The sequence below is a fragment of the Corythoichthys intestinalis genome, chromosome 6 (assembly GCF_030265065.1).
Source record: "Corythoichthys intestinalis isolate RoL2023-P3 chromosome 6, ASM3026506v1, whole genome shotgun sequence".
Classification (NCBI taxonomy): domain Eukaryota; kingdom Metazoa; phylum Chordata; class Actinopteri; order Syngnathiformes; family Syngnathidae; genus Corythoichthys; species Corythoichthys intestinalis.
This window is the reverse complement of record NC_080400.1, coordinates 18,879,353-18,901,270: the sequence shown is the minus strand read 5'-3', so window position 1 is coordinate 18,901,270 and position 21,918 is coordinate 18,879,353. Positions and strand designations below refer to the sequence as shown.

At 39.4% G+C, this 21,918-nt stretch overlaps 1 protein-coding gene across 1 annotated transcript in view; it reads right to left on the bottom strand.

Moving 5' to 3' along the window:
* Positions 1–991: 991 nt before the first annotated feature.
* Positions 992–21,918, bottom strand: part of ube4a (ubiquitination factor E4A (UFD2 homolog, yeast)) — a 47,845-nt gene continuing 26,918 nt past the window's right edge. The window contains exons 12-20 of the mRNA XM_057838854.1: positions 19,993–20,125; positions 19,704–19,894; positions 19,128–19,228; positions 16,165–16,278; positions 15,897–16,071; positions 15,641–15,821; positions 15,424–15,571; positions 15,185–15,342; positions 992–11,468 (exon numbers count right to left, since the gene is read on the bottom strand). Of these exons, the coding sequence (XP_057694837.1) occupies positions 11,327–11,468; positions 15,185–15,342; positions 15,424–15,571; positions 15,641–15,821; positions 15,897–16,071; positions 16,165–16,278; positions 19,128–19,228; positions 19,704–19,894; positions 19,993–20,125 (1,343 nt within the window). The 3' untranslated portion in view covers positions 992–11,326. The remainder of the gene's footprint in view (positions 11,469–15,184; positions 15,343–15,423; positions 15,572–15,640; positions 15,822–15,896; positions 16,072–16,164; positions 16,279–19,127; positions 19,229–19,703; positions 19,895–19,992; positions 20,126–21,918) is intronic.

The following is a 21,918-nucleotide window of genomic DNA, read 5'->3' as shown; positions in this document are numbered from 1 at the left end:
TATGGCAGCATATAGACATATTGTTCTATCAAACACAAGAGTTCTTTTGGCTGAAAATACAGCAGTTTATTTTAAAAAGGGGTGCAAGAGCAGAAACTGCTTTTTCAGCCTTGACAAGGCTGTGTTTTCCGCCGTATAAACCCCCCCCAAAAGCTGACTACGTACGTTAGGACTTAACATTAAAGATGTCCGATCACGTCATTTTCAAAGTATCGGAATCGGCAAAAAAATATCGGACATGCCTTTTTTTAATATCTATTATTTTTTTAATTAAATCGTTTTCTAATTGTATTTAACGTTACAGACAAAATGTCTTACACTCATCCAGAGTCTTTAGTTTTGGCTTAAAGTAGGGCTAGCAAATTTATCACGTTTACGGCGGCAATTAGTTTTTTTAAATTAATCACGTTAATATATTTAACGCAATTAACGCATGCGCTGCACGACCCACTCACGCATTGTCGCGTCCAATCTATAATGGCGCCGTTGTACATATATAGAGAGCTGAAAGGCAGTGTAAAATGAGTAGAGTGAGTTTTGGCTGTCTTTGGAGCCTTGTTTTAATTGGCCTAGGCCTTGAAATCCCTCTCTCAATAATTAGAAATATTGTGGGGAGCAATGTGAGGAAGAAAGGTAGTGGTTGATCTTTTTCTTAACACCCTATTAATTTCCCAACGCAGAGAAGATATATCAATTGGTGCCACTACGCACAGTCATAGTTGCACTTCCCATCATGCATTTGGGCAGAACAGTTAAATGTCTACAGTATCATTTACTGAAAGCTCAACAAATACACTATATTTAGTCACAATATACAAAGTCACATTTATCCTTTAAGAATTACACGTCTTTCTATCCGTGGATCCCTCTCACAGAAAGAATGTTAATAATGTAAATGCCATCTTGAGGATTTATTGTCATAATAAACAATTACAGTACATAAGTACTGTATTTTGAATGTCTATATTCGTCCGAGTTTTATTCATTTTTTTCTTAATGCATTGCCCAGATGTATTTGATCGGAAAAAATTATCGGGAATGATTGGAATTGAATCGGGAGCAAAAAAAAAGCAATCAGATCGGGAAATATCGGGATCGGCAGATACTCAAACTAAAACGATCGGGATCGGATCGGGAACAAAAAAACATGATTGGAACAACCCTACTTAACACTATTGCATTATAATCCGGAAGAATGAATGAATCCAGTAAATTTCCAGACCGATTGAACACAAATTGATTTTATTATTTATTTTAAATCATACTGTACACTCAAAGTAAAATTTTACAATAAACAAAATATAGCATTTTTTCCCCACCTAATAAAATTTACCATAATGCAAAGGCATGCTGAACCATCACATAAATCTTTCACCGTTTTATGACTGATTTCACTCATTAGAATTTCTCCCTTGCTGTCTTTCTGCAGCTCTAAAAGAAAACCAATGTCCCAAAAGTGAATTTCAGCTACTGTCATGTTAATGTAAATGATTAATTAAAATCCTTGACAAACCTCACTGGTGACAATCTAACTGTTAACGATTTAAAGGGCAATAAAGAGGTTAAATGCTTTCATCACTATAAACACTTGCTGGCAAAAAAAAGACATTCATCACTTCAATAATTTTAAATTTGATTGGATCAACATTGGAAAAATACAAACAAAGATTATGTTAAATGAAAAGCCAATGCCTCGGGATACATTGGCGTCTTTTTTAACAATACAAAACATTTATGAATACTGTAATTCATGTTGACAAAACCAATAATAGCCAAATGAGTGTTCAGCACCTTCTTGATTATATACAGCGTGACCCCAAAAAACGGGAACTTTTTAACAATCCAACAAAACCAAGAGCGATGGACGAAAAATATTCGATTCATAGTCATTGAAACCTTAAAACATGATATTAAGAAACAATTATGGAATTTTTGTTTAGAAATGGAACCCTTCAAATCTGTGGACCGCTGTTGAATGTTTGCGTATTGGCAGCCATGAGTAAGTGGAACCTCTGCGAGGCAGTGACTTTGAGCAAGTAAACAATTTGCCAAATTAGTAACCAAGGTGAATTCAGGATGAAATTCACATTATCCCAGCTCAGATGAAGAATCTCAACAGCAGATTACAAGAATGCATTCATACCTGGAGGTTGCCTTTTGAAGAACGTCATTTTTTAAAAATTAAACTTCGGTCAGCCGGCACGATGTAAGAGTGGTTAGCACGTCCTCATCACAAGTCTGAGATTGTTGGTTTATTCCCAGCGAGTTTATGAGTTTATCACTTGTAGACGTCCAATCCATTTGAAATGGGAGGGTGGCCATCCCTCCCACTTACACCTAACAGAAAATGACCTGTAAATGCCCTAAAATGAACAGTAAGTGACCTGTACAAGCCCTGAAAATCGGACAGACTGACTATGAATGCTCTGGTTTCGAATGAACAAACGGTTCCCAGGCTAAATGGATTGGGCCTCGAGCACCGTTAATGCAGCCTTAGAGTTAACAGACACTATTATGGTATAAGATTTTGGTAGCAACTTGTTGGTTCCTTTTTATTTATTTATTTTTTAGACATTGACACCTTTTTAAAACGATATCTCGATTCTTGGCAGGAGCATATCGATAACCATTTGGGATACAAAGTATCACGATATATAGGGATGGAAATCGAGAACCGATTCCCTGCGTTTCAATTCCATGGAATCGTTTGGCAGCTTATCTAAGAATTGTCTTATAGATTCCAAGTAGCACAAATTACGTCACACAATTTGCGCATGTTACACACACTCGATTCAGCAAATAAAACTATGTGGATATTCAGAGAGTGACCACTCATCAAGTATAATCTGGACAGCTGTCGCCAAGAGATTCTGCATTGATTTTCACAGGCCACGTCATTATTCATGAGACTACTTAAAGAAATGGTGATTTTTCTAAAAAAGTCTATTAATGGGTCTATTGTATTCCTTGTTGAATACTCTATAAGAAAAATACAACATACAGTGATACCTCAGCTCACGAACATAATTGGTTCCCAGAAAGTGTGTGTAAGGCGAAAAGTTTGTCTTCCGAACATTTATTTCCCATAAGAAACCATTAAAATGAGAATGATCCGTTCCCAGGTCCCCGTAAAACATAATTTTCTACTAAATAAGCCTTAAAACTACACGAAAATATACCTTATTTTATTTTATGTGCCATTGTATTGTAATTAAAGAAATAAACTGTACTGTATAATAAAGTCGTTTTATTTATTATTTATTTCTTCTGCTCGATCGTAATTTTCTTTAATGTCTTCTTAGGCTTAACACTAGCCTGTGGTGGGGTCTTTTTCGGTCCCATAATAGCAAAAGTACACTCAATATGGTCCAAAATGCCTATCAAACACAAACCACGTCCGCACTCAACGAAAGGGAGGGGACGAACTGGGACGCCGTGAGCGTGCGTCAGCTTCTCGTGGCCGCCACCGTGGCGCTGTTCGACCTCGTGGTTTGGTTCGTCCGCCGAAAACTAGTTCGTCAGCAGAGACTATATGCTCGCGAATTTAATGTTCTTGAGGCGAAAAGTTCGTGAGCAAGCACACGCACAGCGCACCCACACAACTTTTTAAATGAACGGCGTGTCATTCTGAAGTTTTGTTTCCACTCGAAAAGTTAAAACAGCAGCTGATCTGACGATCGATCTCCATGTTTTGCAATGTGACGCTTTGTTTTGATTAATCTGCGCATGTCAGACGGCAGTTGTCAAACGTCCTTTCGGAATAAAGGCAGACACATGTAAACGCTGGATCGGAATAGATGAAGTGACATGTAAACAGCTGATGTGAAATTTCCATTCGGAATGATTTGAATCGGTATGAATAAAAGTCAGCATGTAAACGTGGCTTATGTCTAGGAAATTAACAAATCCAAGTTAACGGAGGATTGTGCTAAATTGTATGAGAGCCAACCATCCTTATGTAGCTACACCAGTACTTCTCAAATAGTGGGGCGCGCCCCCCTGGGGGGCGCAGAGCGATGCCGGGGGGGCGCATGTGACCTCGGGGAACATGCTTTTTTTTTTTTTTTTTTTTTTTGCCGTACTGGAATAAAGTGTACTTGCACATCCACTCAGTGGGTGGCAGTGGCGCTCTCATTTTCAGAGTGCGCGCAGTATTTTTGAACTAAGGAAGAGCACTCAGAACACACAGAAAACAGATATGAAGAGCAGTGCGCCGCCGCCGTTTTCGAAAGCCGTTTTCCGACCGGACTCACGCAGCGACCCACTGTCTTGTCCGGCCGGTTCTCACGTCGCCGCCCGAGAAGTGCCATTTTTGGCTTGGGATCGTCACGACGACCGCCCTCACCTACGGTTCTACCTCGGCCGCCGGGAATGCGCTTTTTTCGTGCCGTTTGCCTTTTAGCTTTGACTTTTAATACAGTGGGTAATGAGGAAAGACCACTGTTTACTGTGTCTAAAAATAATTATAGCGGACAGCCAGAAGCCAAAACAATTAAGACGCCAATTAAAGACATTAGACCCCAATCTCATTGATAAGCTTGATTGTTTTTCAGCGAAAACGGCCGAATATTTCCAACAATCGTCCTGTTTTGTCAGTGTAATATCAGTAAACCAATTAGCATTGTTAGCATGCTCATTGCAAGATAACTCCACACCATTGCAAAGGAGGTACAAAAATAAAAACTGTCCTTCTGTCCAAGGACACTTTTTTTTTCTTCTTTTTTTTTTATTCAGTTTTGTTTTTCCGATCAAATTTTTGGGCATATTGTCCTCATGAGTGTATGTTTCTAATCAATTTTAATTTATTATTTACTGATTTTATTACATTTTATTTTTCTTTATCAAATGGTCAAAAATGTAACGAGTGTATTTTTTTAATTCAGGCAAATTGATGCGTGTCGTCTTCTCTGTTACAAACAAAACAATGTTAATAAAGTTCTACTTTATTATAAGTTGATCTGTTACTTTTTTTCGTTATTAGGGAAAAAAAAGGACACAATGTTAGGCAGATGCGTATTTATAATAGTAATTTTATAGACAAATGATACTATTTACGGTGGTGGCAGAGAGTTTGGGGGGGGCGCGAAACATTTACGTCTTCCTTGGGGGGGCGTAACAGAAAATAATTGAGAAGCACTGAGCTACACCAACCAAATTATACAGCTTGTTCTGTTGTATTTGACAGTATTTATCTTTTTTTTTTCATTATTATTATTGAGTGCTATCAGCTCATATGTCCTTTTAAAAAGGAGATTTTTTAAATTTCTATTAGAAAAATGTTTCACTAAAATGTTACACATTGTCTATTTGCCACTGTTACATATTGCCTCAGTTAACATCGAGGCTTTGGGCCTCTTTTGACCTCGTTGTGAGTTTGTAAGGTCGTGACTTCTGATGAAACCAACTAGATAGCAATCAAAATGTTTGTTCTTTTTTCCCAAATTAGAATCGATAAGAGAATCAATAAAGAATCGAAACGTTAAGCAATATCGATAATGGAATCGGAATCGTAGAAATCCTATCAATTCCCGTCCCTAACGATATATCACCATTTCGATATTTTGTCACACCTCGATAAGCAGTTTAGAAGATGAATGAATAAAATTTCATCATTGTTTCTTCAATGGCTTGTGCTAAGGTTTCAATTACCATAAATAAAATATTTTTTCTTCCATCACTCTTGATTTTACTGGATTGTTAAAAGTTCCCCTTCTTTTTGGGCTCACCCTGCACATTTGTATGCTTAATTTACTGTTGTTTTTTTGTAGACCAGTTGTTTTTGTAAAGCACCAGCAAGCACAGAGTTGGCAACAGGAGTTTTCACATTTGAAACTGAGGAATTGTGCTATGCAATGTGGACTTTAAAGTGATTCTTCCCGAATGAAGTGTACAATGGACAAAGGCATTCTTAATTTCCTTGACCATAACAGTAAATGCTGACGTGTGCTTATGGAGCTTTCGTTGAAATTTCCACCACAATAATATTAAGGACTGTCAGTAAAATCCTCAGACAATTCAATTTAAGGTCTAATCATATTTACATCGAGCATGCAGCTTGGACCAAAAGTGCTGCGTATTAGCACTGTTGGAGCATAGGTTATAAATATACTAATTCTCCCATCTAAGATCACAAAAGAACTAAGGTCACAAAAAAAACTTGTATTGCCGTATAAAAATTTGTTAAGCTGGTAAATGTGTGAATTGCGTTACATCCTCTACTTGTTTTCATACTATTCTTTTGGAGATATTTATCACACCTAAATGTTTCATGTCATTTAACCAATTTTTACATCTCCGAAAGAAAAGTAAATTAGAAATGCATCCTCTTATTTTTGGTCAAATAAGTTAACTCACTAGCTGCCATTGACGTCGAGCGCCGTCAGTGGCACTGAAAGATGCGCGTTTACAGTCAGTCCTTCCAGTATAAGCGAATTGGAGATCTATCGTTGTCAATGGCAGGGAACGAGTTCATTTTGAGTCATTTCCATGTAATTTTAAGATACAGTGGGGCAAATAAGTATTAGTCAACCACCAATTGTGCAAGTTCTCCTACTTGAAAAGATTAGAGAGGCCTGTAATTGTCAAGATGGGTAAACCTTAACCATGAGAGACAGAATGTGGAAAAAAAAAACTGAAAATCTCATTGTTTGATTTTTAAAGAATTTATTTCCAAATTAGAGTGGAAAATAAGTATTTGGTCACCTACAAACAAGCAAGATTTCTGGCTGTCATTTGCCACGTTTACATGGAGCCAAATATTCCAATTTCAATCGGAACATTTGTTCAAACCGAATAAATGTGTTCCATATAAACACCTCATTCGGAATGAACAGGCCCAAACCGAATGGAATTTCATTCCGATTCACAGGGGTGGAATATTCCTTTTCCCAAACCGATTAGAAGTAAAATTATATCATGTAAACAGGGAAGCGGAATGGTGTCTGGCTGCGTTCTTTCTGCACATGCTCCGTACTGACGTGGTGACGTCACTTGGTGACGTAAGTAACGTCACATGCAACATGGCTTCCAAGCACACGCACAGCGCACCCACACAACTTTTTAAATGAACGGCGTGTCATTCTGAAGTTTTGTTTCCACTCGAAAAGTTAGAACAGCAGCTGATCTGACGATCGATCTCCATGTTTTGCAACGTGACGCTTTGTTTTGATTAATCTGCGCATGTCAGACGGCAGTTGTCAAACGTCCTTTCGGAATAAAGGCAGACACATGTAAACGCTGGATCGGAATAGATGAAGTGACATGTAAACAGCTGATGTGAAATTTCCATTCGGAATGATTTGAATCGGTATGAAAAAAAGTCAGCATGTAAACGTGGCTAAAGAGGTCTAACTCCTTCTAACGAGGCTCCACTCGTTACCTGTATTAATGTCACCTGTTTTAACTCATTATCGGTATAAAAGACACCTGTCCACAAACTAAGTCAGTCACACTCCAAACTCCACTATGGCCAAGACCAAAGAGCTGTCGAAGGACACCAGAGACAAAATTGTAGACCTTCACCAGGCTGGGAAGACTGAATCTGCAATAGGTAAAACACTTGTTGTAAAGAAATCAACTGTGGGAGCTATTATTAGAAAATGGAAGACATACAAGATAATCTCCCTCAATCTAGCGCTCCATGCAAGATCTCACACCATGGCATCAAAATGATAACAAGAACGGTGAGCAAAAATCCCAGAACCACACGGGGGGACCTAGTGAATGACCTACAGAGAGTTGGGACCACAGTAACAAAGGTTACTATCAGTAACACAATGCGCCGCCAGGGACTCAAATCTGCCAGACGTGTCCCCCTGCTGAAGCCAGTACACGTCCAGGCCCATCTGCGATTCGCTAGAGAGTATTTGGATGATCCAGAAGAGGACTGGGAGAATGTTATGTTGCCTGACACAGCCAGACTGTTCTCCCTGTATTTTTCAAACACTGTGAGAAATAGTCTGGGACCCAGCCCATTGACGGCCTCTCGAGCAAGATACAAAATCAACCATCCAATCAGATTCGTTTATTTGCGTGACGTGTTCTTAACGAGTAACGTCACTCTTGCGCGCCGAAAGTCGTCTCTACAACAACACAGATGGTGAACGGGAGAGCCAAGAATATGTTCCAATCCGCGGTAAAACCAGTTTTAAATGACCAAAAACACATCGAAACAAGTCATTGACAACAGTCAACATGGCTCGCGGTAGCCATGTTGAATAAACTTCTCCATTCTCCGCTCACGCTAATTACTTGTCGCTTTAACAACGTCACGTCTGCCTGTCGCTGATTGGTCCTCTCCCCTGTCTATTTGCTGTGGCTTGCTCTGCCCTCGGAATTTGATCCGCCGGACGGTCACCAGACTCAATCGCTAGAACAGCGGTGAGTCTGGTATACCAGGCAATGTGTTATGGTCAGATCAAACCAAAATAGAACCTTTTGGTAGAAACACAGGTTCTCGTGTTTGGAGGAGAAAGAATACTGAATTGCATCCAAAGAACACCATACCCACTGTGAGGCATGGGGGTGGAAACATCATGCTTTGGGGCTGTTTTTCTGCAAAGACACCAGGACAACTGATCTGCGTAAAAGAAAAATGAATGGGGCCATGTATTGAGAGATTTTGAGTGAAAATCTCCTTCCATCTGCAAGGGCATTGAAGATGAGAAGTGGCTGGGTCTTTCAGCATGACACTGATCCCAAACATACAGCCAGGGCAACAAAGGAGTGGCTTCATAAGAAGCATTTCAAGGTCCTGGAGTGGCGTAGCCAGTCTCCAGATCTCAACCCCATAGAAAATCTGTGGAGGGAGTTGAAAGTCCGTGCTGCCCAACGACAGCCCCAAAACATCACTGCTCTAGAGGAGATCTGCATGGAGGAATGGGCCAAAATACCAGCAACAGTGTGTGAAAAGCTTGTGAAGAGTTACAGAAAACGTTAGGCCTCCGTTATTGCCAAAAAAGGGTACATAACAAAGTATTGAGATGAACTTTTGGTATTGACCAAATACTTATTTTCCACCATGATTTGCAAATAAATTCTTTAAGAATCAAACAATGTGATTTTCAGTTTTTTTTTCCACATTCTGTCGCTCATGGTTGAGGTTTACCCATGTTGAGAATTACAGGCCTCTCTAATATTTTCAACTGGGAGAACTTGCACAATTAGTGGTTGACTAAATAATTATTTGGCCCACTGTATTTGCGGGTAACACCCTGTAAATTTTTGATAATTTGCTGTTAATTTTTCGGGCATTTCCCAGCGTCTTCATGATGATTTGGGGACATTTTTGAGTCATTTCCTTGTTAACTCATTGGCTGCCATTGATGTTGCAAGACATCCAATCCATTTTGACTGGGGAGGGGTGGGGGGCACGAATGTAACTACAGATACGAAATGAGCCAAATGCAGTAGTGTGCACTCTATCACAGAAATCATAAATCTCTGGTTTCGACCACCCAACGGTTTCACAGTGCCAGTGTCAAAATACAAGATTTTGTATGTACAGTATGAATGAGCTACAAAACAACCCTGTGGGCCGGACTGGCCCACTTGGCGGGCCGCTTCTGGCCCACAGGCCATACATTTGAAACTAACAAACAAAACAAAAAAAAAACTGTCCAATTATGTGTTCATCTGTTACAGCTGTCAAAAATTCACAATATTGTGAAACACTATTTGCCCTTGTTTTTTTGTCTCTGTGTGATATTAAAATTGGTTTGATAAACTTAAACCTGTGTGTGACCAAATCAAGGGGGGAAATATTTTTTCACAGTGCTGTAGCTGCTGAAGCTATTATTTACTTGGGTTCTGTACATAAACTGATGCAGCCAAATGTTACTAAACTGTTCGGCCACTATTGTAATTTTTAGACTAAGGCTAGGTTCATACTGCAGGTCTTAATGCACAATTCCGATTTGTCATTTTTGTTTTTTTGGCGTGTTTAGACAGCCTTTGCCTATTGAGCCCGTTCAAGTATTACGCATGTGCACTAATTTGTAGTCTGACACTGTGCTGAAAAAACTGACCCGCATGCGCAGAAGCATCAGAACAAATGACTACACTTTCTGGCTGTACGTCATTCCAGGGTGATCATATTTTGATTTTCAAAAAGAGGACACAAATAACAGACATTAATAATCCTTTTATATATCTTATATACAAAGTTTATATGGACTGATAGAAAGCTTATGTGTGTCCGTCAGTTTGCCCCGACTTGGCAATGTAAGCAATACTGGAAATATTGCTTATTTGTCATACAGAAAGAAAACCGAGCATTATCAGGCTTAGCCTTTTCTTCATTTGATTTTTTTTTTTTTATGACTGTGGTCAAGCCCGCCTCTTGCGTAAAAGCAGAGTTCAAGCAAGGCGCTAATGCTAATGCAAAGCTATCGCTGCTGTCCTGCCTGCCGCTCCCGCTCTTTGCTGACGTAAATACTGCATGAATTCCGATTTGGGAGACTTGACAGTTCAGACCGCCGCCACATTCTAAAAAAATGTGGCCCAGATCAGATACAAACCACATACGAAAGTGACCCAGATCAGATTTGAAATTGGTCCACTTCTATGCGACTTCATTCAACTTGATACCTTACTCAAGTCAGACAAACACAAAAAAATCGGATTCGTGCAATAAGACCCGCGGTCTGAAACTAGCCTAAAAGGTGCACTTGACTATAAGCCACACCTACCAAATTTGACAAGAAAACTATTTGTTCGTATATAGGTCACATTGGACTATAAGCTGCTGATGTCCACATCCTTTAATAGGATATTTACATCAAAAAACATGCTGTTCATTAGCCTTAAAATACCAATATAAAGTATAGGACGCACTGGCTGACTGACTGTAAACTGCAGGATTCAAAGAGAGGGACAAAAAATTTGTGGCTTATAGTCTGAAACCTGTCATTTTCATGAGAGGCTAACGATAACAAATTTTCACATTAGGCCAGGTGACTTGACAGGCCTAAGATATTCAAATTGGTTTGATGATTTGAAACATTTAAGTAGGGTAGACATGCCCCCAAAAAAGATCTGAAATCAAGAATTTTTTTAAAAAAAATCAAAGGACAATTGTTCTGTTATCCTCCTCAATATCACATTCTCTCATTATGTTAATATTTACCTTTGAACATTGTCCAACATAGTGGCGGTGCAGTCTGTTCCATGAAGGCTAGTATTAGGCTAGAACTTAATTGTGGTATTAGATGAGAATGTGTGGCTATAAAGCACACCACCGATTAGCCACAACAAAAGGCATAGGAGCACTCTACATGTGGAAAATGGGCGCAAACAAGGATGCAGTCATTGTTAGGCACATTGGGGATCAAGTCTGGTCACTTGCTCCCAGTTGCAGCCGCTCCTGCTTATGCTTATCAAGCCACTCTAAGATTTGTTGTCTCAGCTCCTCGTTTGGCCTGATCTGGTCCATGGTGAGAGGACTGCGGTTGAACGGGTCCGTCTGGTCACTGGAATGAAGACACACTCTTTTTATAGAAGCTCTACAATGGCCTGTTCGGTTTAGTTTTATAGCTGTCACATAATTGAAATGGTCTCAGTTTTAGTCCCACTGAGTAACCATTAATAATAATTGTTCAGTAATTGAGTACCGTAGTAACCAGTCCAGGATATTTTAGGTTTCCCCTTGGATCATCAACCTCAATAGAGTAAAATTGTAAGCAGTACAGAAGATAAATGTTTTAAAACCGAGGTGTTTCATTCATACATTTGTAATCTTTACAGCAAAAATTCCCCATTGTGATATTTCTAATGGTCATTTTATAATAAAGTGACGATACAGGGTTTGTCACTTTTGTTTTTACTCGCGGCTGCCACATAAAGAGTGGCCGCATGCTTGTATGAGCACGAACATAAAGCAACGAGCGTTTGGCCCATCAAATCAGCACCAGTGATGTATACGATGAAAACGCAAACCTTGCTTTTATTGCCATTGACGTGCTATGCTTTTACACGTTTTTATGCTTTTACATGGCCCTCTTGAATTCCTTTTTTATACAGCAATCTTCATCATTCACAGATGACCACCTGAACCTGGATTATATTGTATTATACAATATAAACAATACAATACAATACATTATATAATTATACAATATAATATACAATATGGTCATGGTGAGTCAACCAAAGTCTTCCCGCGCAGAACTATTCAAGTCATCTGGCGAAAATTCTTCTAGTTTAAATATCGAATTTAGGGCTGTCAAACGATTAAATTTTTTAATCAAGTTAATTACAGCTTAAAAATTAATTCATCGTAATTAATCGCAATTCAAACCATCTATAAAATATCCCATATTTTTCTGTAAATTATTGTTGGAATGAAAAGATAAGACACAAGACGGATATATACATTCAACATACGGTACATAAGTACTGTATTTGTTTATTATAACAATAAATCAACAAGATGGCATTAACATTATTAATATTCTCTTAAAGCGATCCATGGATAGAAAAACTTGTGTTCTTAAAAGATAAATGTTAGTACAAGTTATGGAAATTTTATATTAAAACCCCTCTTAATGTTTTCGTTTTATTAAAATTTGTAAAAATTTTCAATCAAAAAATAAACTAGTAGCTCGCCATTGTTGATGTCATTACACCATGCTCACTCTCCAAACCCATAAAATCATTTGGACCCAAGCGCCAGCAGAGGGCGCCAAACAACAAACAAGTAACAAGTAACAAGCGGACATTACACTGCTGACATTTCAATCTGAGTGGGGCATGTGCGTTAATTGCGTCAAATATTTTAACGTGATTAATTTTAAAAATTAATTACCGCCCGTTAACGCGATAATTTTGACAGCCCTAATGGAAATATACTGCAAAACCCCAAAATTTCAGTCAGTTTTTTCCAATATCGTTCAGCATTAGTAGCAAGTCTTAACTGTGTTAGAAAAGTGCTTTTGCCAAGCTGAAACTAGGCGAAGGCTTGGCGAAACACCAGTGCTGCCCCGGGAATGTGCGTGGACATGCACAGGCCCGTATGAGCCCAGAGTGGTCAAGGTCGAAGTAAGAAAAAAAAGGCTTTTTGGGGCAGTCTCAGATAAAATGTTTGGCTCTGTAAAAGCTCCGTGTACTGATAATGGTATTGGTGGAGCATGCATGGGGTAGAAAAGTACTAGTATTTCAAATTAACTCTAAAAATTCCGTTTAGTCGCCTTAATGTTTGATATTTACCGAACTAACCATTTTAGAGACCCTTCAATCAAACTTTACTTTGTTATTGTTGGTGCAGTTTTCTTTGTCAGTTGTAAACACCGAAAATCAATCTGTTTTAGAATTTCAAAGAAAGTTCATTTGAGCAGATAAAGCTGATAATTGAATAAACTGCCCTGCGATTTGCGTGTAAACCACTGACTCCTTCCATACAGAAAAACATTTTCAGGTTTGTCTTCAGCGAGCAGTCTTCATTTCACTGCGTCAGGACGGATACTTTGCTAAATACAGTCATGTGAAAAAATTAGGACACCCTATGGAAGCCTGTGTGTTTTCTTACCTATTTGGTCAACATCCATTTTAACAATCTTGAGAGATTCAAGTAATAGAACTAAACAATTAAAACTGAAAAAAAGATTTTTTTTTTTAAACTTTCTGTAAAATGTAATTTTAAATAAATGCAATTTCTGATGACAAATAAATTATGACACCCCCACATTCAATCCCACTAAAAATGGCTTAAATCACACACAGGAGCATCACATCAGGTGCACATGATTAGAACATCATTACCCAGTGTTTTGAAGGAGGCTTGTCTTATTTAAACCTCACATTTAGTTAGGTGTGCCCCTGACTGTTGAAGTGAGAGAAAACACCATGGTGAGATCAAAGGAGCTGTTTGAGGCTTTCAGAAAGAAGATTGTTGATGCTTATGAGTCTAGTAAGGCATTTCAAGAGAATATAAAATCACCCATTCCACTGTCTGGAAAATAGTCTACAAGTGGAGGACATTCAAAACAACTGCCAACATGCCCAGGTCAGGCTCTTGCTACTGTTGATGTGAAAGTGCATGCCTCTACAATCAGACTACACAAGTTTAAACTTAATGGTAGGTGTGCAAGGAGGAAAACATTTGCTCTCCAAGAAGAACATGAAGGCCAGACTGAAGTTTGCCAGAGTGAATGTAGACAAAGACCACGACTTCTGGAATAATATTCTTTGGACAGATGAATCTCAAATTGAATTATTTGGACACCAGAACAGAGGACATGTTTGGCGTAAATCCAATACAGGATCCCAGGAAAAGACCGTCATACCAACTGTGAAGCATGGAGGTGGAAGTGTCATGGTTTAGGGATGCTTTGCTACAGCAGGACCTTGCCAGCTCACCATCATAGAATCCACCATGAATTCTATCATGCATCAGCGGGTGCTTGAGGAACACATGAGATCATCTGTGAAAAAATTAAAGCTGAAGCGAAACTAGACCCTGCAACATGACAATGACCCAAAACATACCAGTAAATCCACCAAGGACTGGCTGAAAAGGAAGAAATGGAGAGTCCTGGAATGGCTGAGTCAAAGCCCAGATCTTAATCCCATTGAGATGCTGTGGGGTGACTCAAAACGGGCTGTACATGCAAGAAACTCACAAACATCTCACAGCTGAAAGTACTCTGCGTAGAGGAGTGTAGCACACTTTCTTCAGACCAACGTCAAAGACTGGTAGATTGCTACAAAAAGCGTCTCATTGAAGTTATTTCAGCCAAAGGGGGTAACACTTGCTGTAAGGTGGTAGGGTGTATGAACTTTTTCCTCATTTAGAATATGCATTTTTGTTGATATATTTGGCTTAATGAATAAAAAAAAATGTATTTTTTGTTGTTTACCTGCAATTAAATCACTTTCTTTTCCAGAGATTAAAAAAACAAAACAAAAACAAAACAAGATTAGACATTGATATGTGAACATTTCTTAATAAAGAGGTGAATATTACATGGGGTGTCCTAATTTTTCACATGACTGTATGTCTGCTTTAAGCACATTTTGGAGTTTGGCTTGGTAGAAGTACCATTTATTATCAACAATTTAAAATTTTAGTTTGCTTTGATTTTTTGCCAGCGTGAGAACAACTCGAACCGGATCTGAAACGAATGAAATCCTCGAACTGATGAATAACACAAAAGCAAACTAAAGCACTCTGTTGATAATCGCAACAAACCTGAGGAGATGCCTTGCTATCGTGGTGCGGTCGACCGTAACATTGGAAGAAGGAAGAAGAACAGGATCCAGCATCAGAGTGGACATGATTGGGTCTAAAAACTCTTCCGGGGCATCTAAATACGTCTCCTCTTCCTGTTGCTGTCGATCCGCATGGGACTAAGAGTTTAGGCATAGTAACGGCACAGTTGAACAAAAACTCGTTTTAAGTAGACTGTTTCCACCAGAGTCAAATATCACCTTTATTTTATCAGCAAGGAGTCCAAAAGCCACAATCATGTCCCCAGGTTTGTTGATTTTCTTCAGTACCCTCACAGTTTGGCAAAAGAGGGTAGGAGAGTACGATCGTCCATCCTTTGGGACGGTGGCACAGAAATTCTCCTCATCTCTGTTAAAGAAATGTCTTAATTTGTTAGGAGAAGATGAAATCTCATAAACTCAAATGTTCACTACACACCCCAGGTTGAGGTAGATGGTGCAGATGTCAGACACCAGCTGTTGGGGCTTGAAGTCAAACTCGCTGAAGTCCTTCACTTTGAGAGCACCCATCTTAGGTCCAACCAAGTGCTGCAGGAAGTAGTTGAGCATGGATATGATCCTCTCTGCCAGGAAAGGGTGTACAAAGATCCTCTTGATCTCTGGGGAAAAAAAACCTGGAAAATTATTGCTAATGAAAATATAGGATTGAAAATGTACACCTGAATCGGTCTGACCTGAAGTGAGGAAAGCCAGTGTGCCGATTGTCTCATTAGACATGATATTGTGGAAGCGGCCTAGCTGTCCAAACATCTGCAGGCTTGAATCTCTCTCCCTTCGGGCATCGGGAGCTAGCTCATCCCACTCCCCTCGATCCCGCTCCAGCTGCAGGATCTTGATTTTGCTCAGGTACTTCAAGAATCAAAACAACGACAACTGAAAAACCTCAGTTCTTGAAACACGGTATGCGTTACTTCTGAGAATAGTTTTATCTCGGAGCCTCACCTGAATAGCCTCATCTAAAAGGAAAATGGCATCGTTCATCAACAAGTTAAGGAACCTGAGGAACAGAGGAGGATTCATGGCCTCCAGGTTCCTGGATGCATAGTCGGCCAAATGCTGAGAAAACAAAAAGTACAGAATGGTACCTCATTGATTTGATAAATGGCTTCTAGAGATAAAAAGTACAAAATGTACTAGGACTGCCCGGCTTGCTCACTTAACGTTTCATCAACCCAGAGCTATTAAAATCATGCCCGAAGAGTATGCACCATCTACTATAGCAGTGTTGTTCAACTGCTGCGGCACACGAGTATGATCGTCAGGTGTGCTGCGAGAATTTTTTTTTTTTTTTTTACGTTGTTGGGCGGAGTTGCAGTATGAAGGTCGGAGTAGGTAGAAAGTTGCAAGGTATTACTCGTATCGCATTCACAAATTGCTCGTATTTCTAGCCATCAGCCACCTTGCTGTCCGCGACAATGTTGACCCCAGCATGTCTACTGGACATCATTTGATTCGTCAAGTGTCGATATAAAGGAAAGTGTACTTTTTATTTTATCCATATGTGACGACCGTCAATCCTCCCTCTGTCTTTTATTCCAACACATTGTCGTGGACAGCAAGGTGGCTGATGGCTAGAAATCAGAGCAGTTCTTGAATACGTACGAGCATTTATCCAACAGTACCATGGTGACAAGCAAGAAAACACCCCTCAAAACAAGTTGATGGACTATTTTGTTCGCCTTCGTGAAAACAGAGAAACAGGCATCTTTTTTAAAGAAAACCTAGGTAAAAAAGGTAAATGAGAAAGCCCTCAAAGCCAGTTACCTTGTTGCTGAACTGGTTGCTAAATCCAAAAAGTCCCACACTGTGGCAGCGACAATACTACCTGCTGAAAAGCCATTGTCAGCTAGATGCTCAGCCCTGATGTGGTTAAAGACATTGCTAAAGTCCACTTGTCTGATACAGTGGGGCAAATAAGTATTTCATCAATTCTCCCACTTGAAAATATTAGAGAGGCGTGTAATTGTCAACATGGGTAAACCTCAACCATGAGGAACACAATGTGGGAAAAAAACCCTGAAAATCACATTGTTTGTTTTTTAAAGAATTTATTTGCAAATCATGGTGGAAAATAAGTATTTGGTCAATACCAAAAATTAATCTCATTACTTTGTTATGTACCCTTTGTTGGCAATAACGGAGGTCTAACGTTTTCTGTAACTCTTCACAAGCTTTTCACACACTGTTGCTGGTATTTTGGCCAATTCCTCCATGCAGATCTCCTCTAGAGCAGTGATGTTTTGGGGCTGTCGTTGGGCAACACCGAATTTCAACTCCCTCCACAGATTTTCTATAGGGTTGAGATGTGGAGACTGGCTAGGCCACTCCAGGACCTTGAAATGCTTCTTACGAAGCCACTCTTTTGTTGCCATGGCTGTGTGTTTGGGATCATTGTCATGCTGAAAGACCCAGCCACGTCTCATCTTCAATGCCCTTGCTGATGGAAGGAGATTTTCACTCAAAATCTCTCGATACATGGCCCCATTCATTCTTTATTAGTCGTCCTGGTCCCTTTGCAGAAAAACAGCCCCAAAGCATGATGTTTCCACCCTCATGCTTCATGGTGGGTATGGTGTTCTTCGGATGCAATTCAATATTCTTTCTCCTTCAAACACGAGAACCTGTGTTTCTACCAAAAAGTTCTATTTTGGTTTCATCTGACCATAACACATTCTCCCAGTCCTCTTCTGCATCATCCAAATGCTCTCTAGCGAACCGCAGACGGGCCTGGACGTGTACTTTCTTCAGCAGGGGGACACGTTTGGCAGTGCAGGATTTGAAAACCTGGCGGCGCATTGCGTTACTGATAGTAGCCTTTGTTACTGTGGTCCCAGCTCTCTGTAGGTCATTCACTAGGTCCCCCCGTGTGGTTCTGGGATTTTTGTTCACCGTTCTTGTTATCATTTTGACGCCACGGGGTGATATCTTGCATGGAGCCCCAGATCGAGAGAGATTATCAGTGGTCTTGTAAGTCTTTCATTTTCTAATAATTGCTCCCACAGTTGATTTCTTTACACCAAGCGTTTTACCTATTGCAGATTCAGTCTACCCAGCCTGGTGCAGGTCTACAATTTTGTCTCTGGTGTCCTTCGACAGCTCTTTGGTCTTGGCCATAGTGGAGTTTGGAAAGTGACTGACTGAGGTGGTGGACAGTTTTCTTTTATAACGATAATGAGTTAAAACAGGTGCCATTAATACAGGTAACAAGTGGAGCCTCGTTAGAAGAAGTTAGACCATTTGATAGCCAGAAATCTTGCTTGTTTGTAGGTGACCAAATACTTATTTTCCACTCTAATTTGGAAATAAATTATTTAAAAATCAAACAATGTGATTTTCCTTTTTTTCCACATTCTGTCTGTCATGGTTGAGGTTTACCCATGTTGACAATTACAGGCCTCTCTAATCTTTTTAAGTAGGAGAACTTGCACAATTGGTGGCTGACTAAATACTTATTTGCCCCACAGTAATTCAGAGCTTTTCAAGCCTAACTGCTATAAAAAAAATAATAAAAACAGCGACGGACTGAGATCTGAACATTCCTGCTAGATTGGGCCATTTTGTCTCAATGAAAAATAGCTAAGCCCTCCCACTGATTGAGCATAAAGTGAGAATTAATCAGTCCTAAAACAAAATATTTAAAAATTGGGCTCCAAGATTCAATGCGTATACATCTATAGAACATACCTGCCAAATTTTTTTCAAATCCATACAAGAATAATTGGAGAGTAACTATTTCAGTTAGTGCCAACAAGAACAGAGCAAGAGAGTTTTTGAGACCTCCCTTTAGGGCCTAAAGGGAGGTCTCAAAAAAGGGAGGTCTCAAAAACTCGACTGCCTAAAGTTTAGGCAGTCAAAAAAAAACACAAACGCATCTGAATGAACAAAAAAAACAGTACTCTCAATACCTTTATACTCTCCCTGTAGTTATTTTCACCCCACATAAACTTGAGGATGGGATACATTGGTCTTCTGTAATTGAACTTCTGTTCGAACTGATGAGGATCACCTGAACAATAAAAAAAATGAAAAGGATTCTTTACAGACTGTTCCCTTTTAAATATATGCACACCCCAGCTCCCACCTCTTCAACCTGTTTCCTTCTGGCAGGCGCAACAGGGCAATACCAGCCCAAACAAACAGACAGAGAGACAGTTTCTTTTCAAGAGCTGTCACCACACTCAACTCAAGTTTGCACTGAAATGTCATTGTCATTGCACTGCTAATGCCACAACATTGTCACATGCATCTCACTAAGTAATATGTTCTCTGACGTCTCAAAAATCAACACAATTCCACCCCCAAATCACATTCAATTGCTAATTTCATAAAAAATAAAAAAATAATAAAAAAAACTTATTACATACACAATTAAGTTACACACTCAACTATACCTTTCACTGTTTAAGAAACTTGTGCTCTATTTGGACACACAGTACAATATGCTATTGCCATACAAAATTCTTCAAGCTTTCGGGTCTCACCTGTAAATTCAATGTCTACAAACACAGTGATGAGGGCTTCGGCCAACTGAGGTGCATATTTGTAAGAGCAAAAGACTCTCTGTCGCAGGAAGACGATTGGCTGAGGAGTGCCAGGTGCCAGAGGCAACATATGTGGCATCACTGCCTCTAAGACCTCTGCCAGCTCAGCTCTTAAATGAGGATTCTTCATTCTGTTGTAAATGAAATAGTAAGTTGTTTTGCATTCAATATGGCCAGAATATTGAAGGCTTAGTGCTTTTATCTGAGATAGTGAAATCCTTTACAGTACCTCTCTTCATTACCCATGAATACAGTGATGAAGTTGAGAATCTGCTCCAAACATTCTGCTGAGGACTCCAAAACCTCATCGGCAAATGGGCGCAGGAAGATGAAAAAATCTCCCAAATTCTCTGCAAAAAACTCTGGGGGAAAAAAAAAACACACAAAAGGCACTAAAGAAAACTTATTCCAGACAGTTTTGCGACATTTTTTTTTTTTTTTACCAAGTAGCACCTAAGAAAATGTCCTAGGTCCACCCTCATGAAAAACACCAAAATAGAGTAGTGTAAAATGTTAGATACTGGTAACTCATTCACTACCAAACATCATTTCACAAAATATCCCCTTCTTTCAAGCACTACATGAACACAAAATTGACAAAAACATTAGATTCCCATCTTTCATGATAAAACAAAGTGCTGTTTCTATTCTTTTTTGTTCTTTAGTTATGAGCAGTTGAACACCATAAACAATATTGTTTACCGTATTTTTCGGACTATACGTCGCACCTTAGTGTAAGTCGCACCAGCCAAAAAATGCGCGATGAAAAGGAAAAAAACATATACAAGTCGCACCGGAGTATAAGTCGCATTTTTGGGGGGAAATTTATTTGATAGAATCTAGCACCAAGAACAGACATGTCATCTTTAAAGGCAATTTTAAGATAGAGAACAACAGGCTGAATAGGTGTATGGTATGCTACCATTACATGACGCTAGAAGTTAGATCGGGCCTAAAAAACTTCAGCCCGACCCGACCGGCCCGCGGGTATTAAAACCCGACGCTGCCCGAGCCCGATCAATTAACTTGGTTTGCTTGCCCGAGCCCGAAAAAACCCCGAAATTTTATGTTTTATTAGTAGGCATGAGCCCGAAAAAACGAAATTTTACGTTTTATTTGTGAGGACTCAGGAGAAGGAGGAAATGCGGGGATGCGATGCGTGGTTGCGTTTTGTGTGATCACCTTTGTGACGATGCCGGTGCATATATGCATAATGATAACAAATTAAAGCCTTTCTTTTGTAACGAATTCTCCCAGTTAAACAAGACTGTAAGATGGATGTTCAATACACATTTATATCTTTTATATTTGCGTGTCTGTTCTAACAGGCGGATAGTGGATTTGACATTTATTTTGATCGCCTCGAACTGTCAGAAAAAAAATGCAAGTTTTCTCAATGTTTAAATAGTCTACATATTTTTATGATCATGATAAATGCACTTCCACAACAAAATAACGCTGGAAAGGTTTGTTAAATATATTTCTCGGAGGAGACTAAAGTGCCACATTCGTTTACATTCAGCGAAGCCGACACAGGTTTCCATTTAGCACCTTCAACAATCAATTAGAATAATTTCCATATCCCATTCCTTCTGCAGTTGTTTGTTTTTCAATTCCCCTGTCTTTAGTTTGTTTTTCACTCCTATAGCTGCTCCATATCGAAAAGGAAATACCAGGATGCTCGCGGAGGGCGCTAGTAGAAGATTGAAAAGAGAGCGGGGCCACTGCGTTCACGTGCGCAGGCATGCACAGAACCTTCTCTGTTTTATCAAAATTATTTATTTTATTTAACATCCATACATCGTTTTAGTATAAATATATGAATATACATTCTTTTTTTTTTTTTTTTTTTTTTTTTAAAGTTAGTGACAGAAGTCGGCCCAACCCGACGTGAATAATCACACATAAGTCGCTCCAGAGTATAAGACGCACCCTCCGCCAAACTATGAAAAATAACTGACTTATAGTCCGAAAAATACGGAATATGTCGTTAGTAGTGAATGAGTTCATCAAAAACAAGACGGTGGTTATTTATCTCACTCCCTGCCAATTACGCTAATCTGGACATCCAATCCATTTGAACTGGGATTTGCTACCAACCATCCCAATTCAAATTGATTGGATGCCTATCATCGACAATGACAGTAAACTAGTT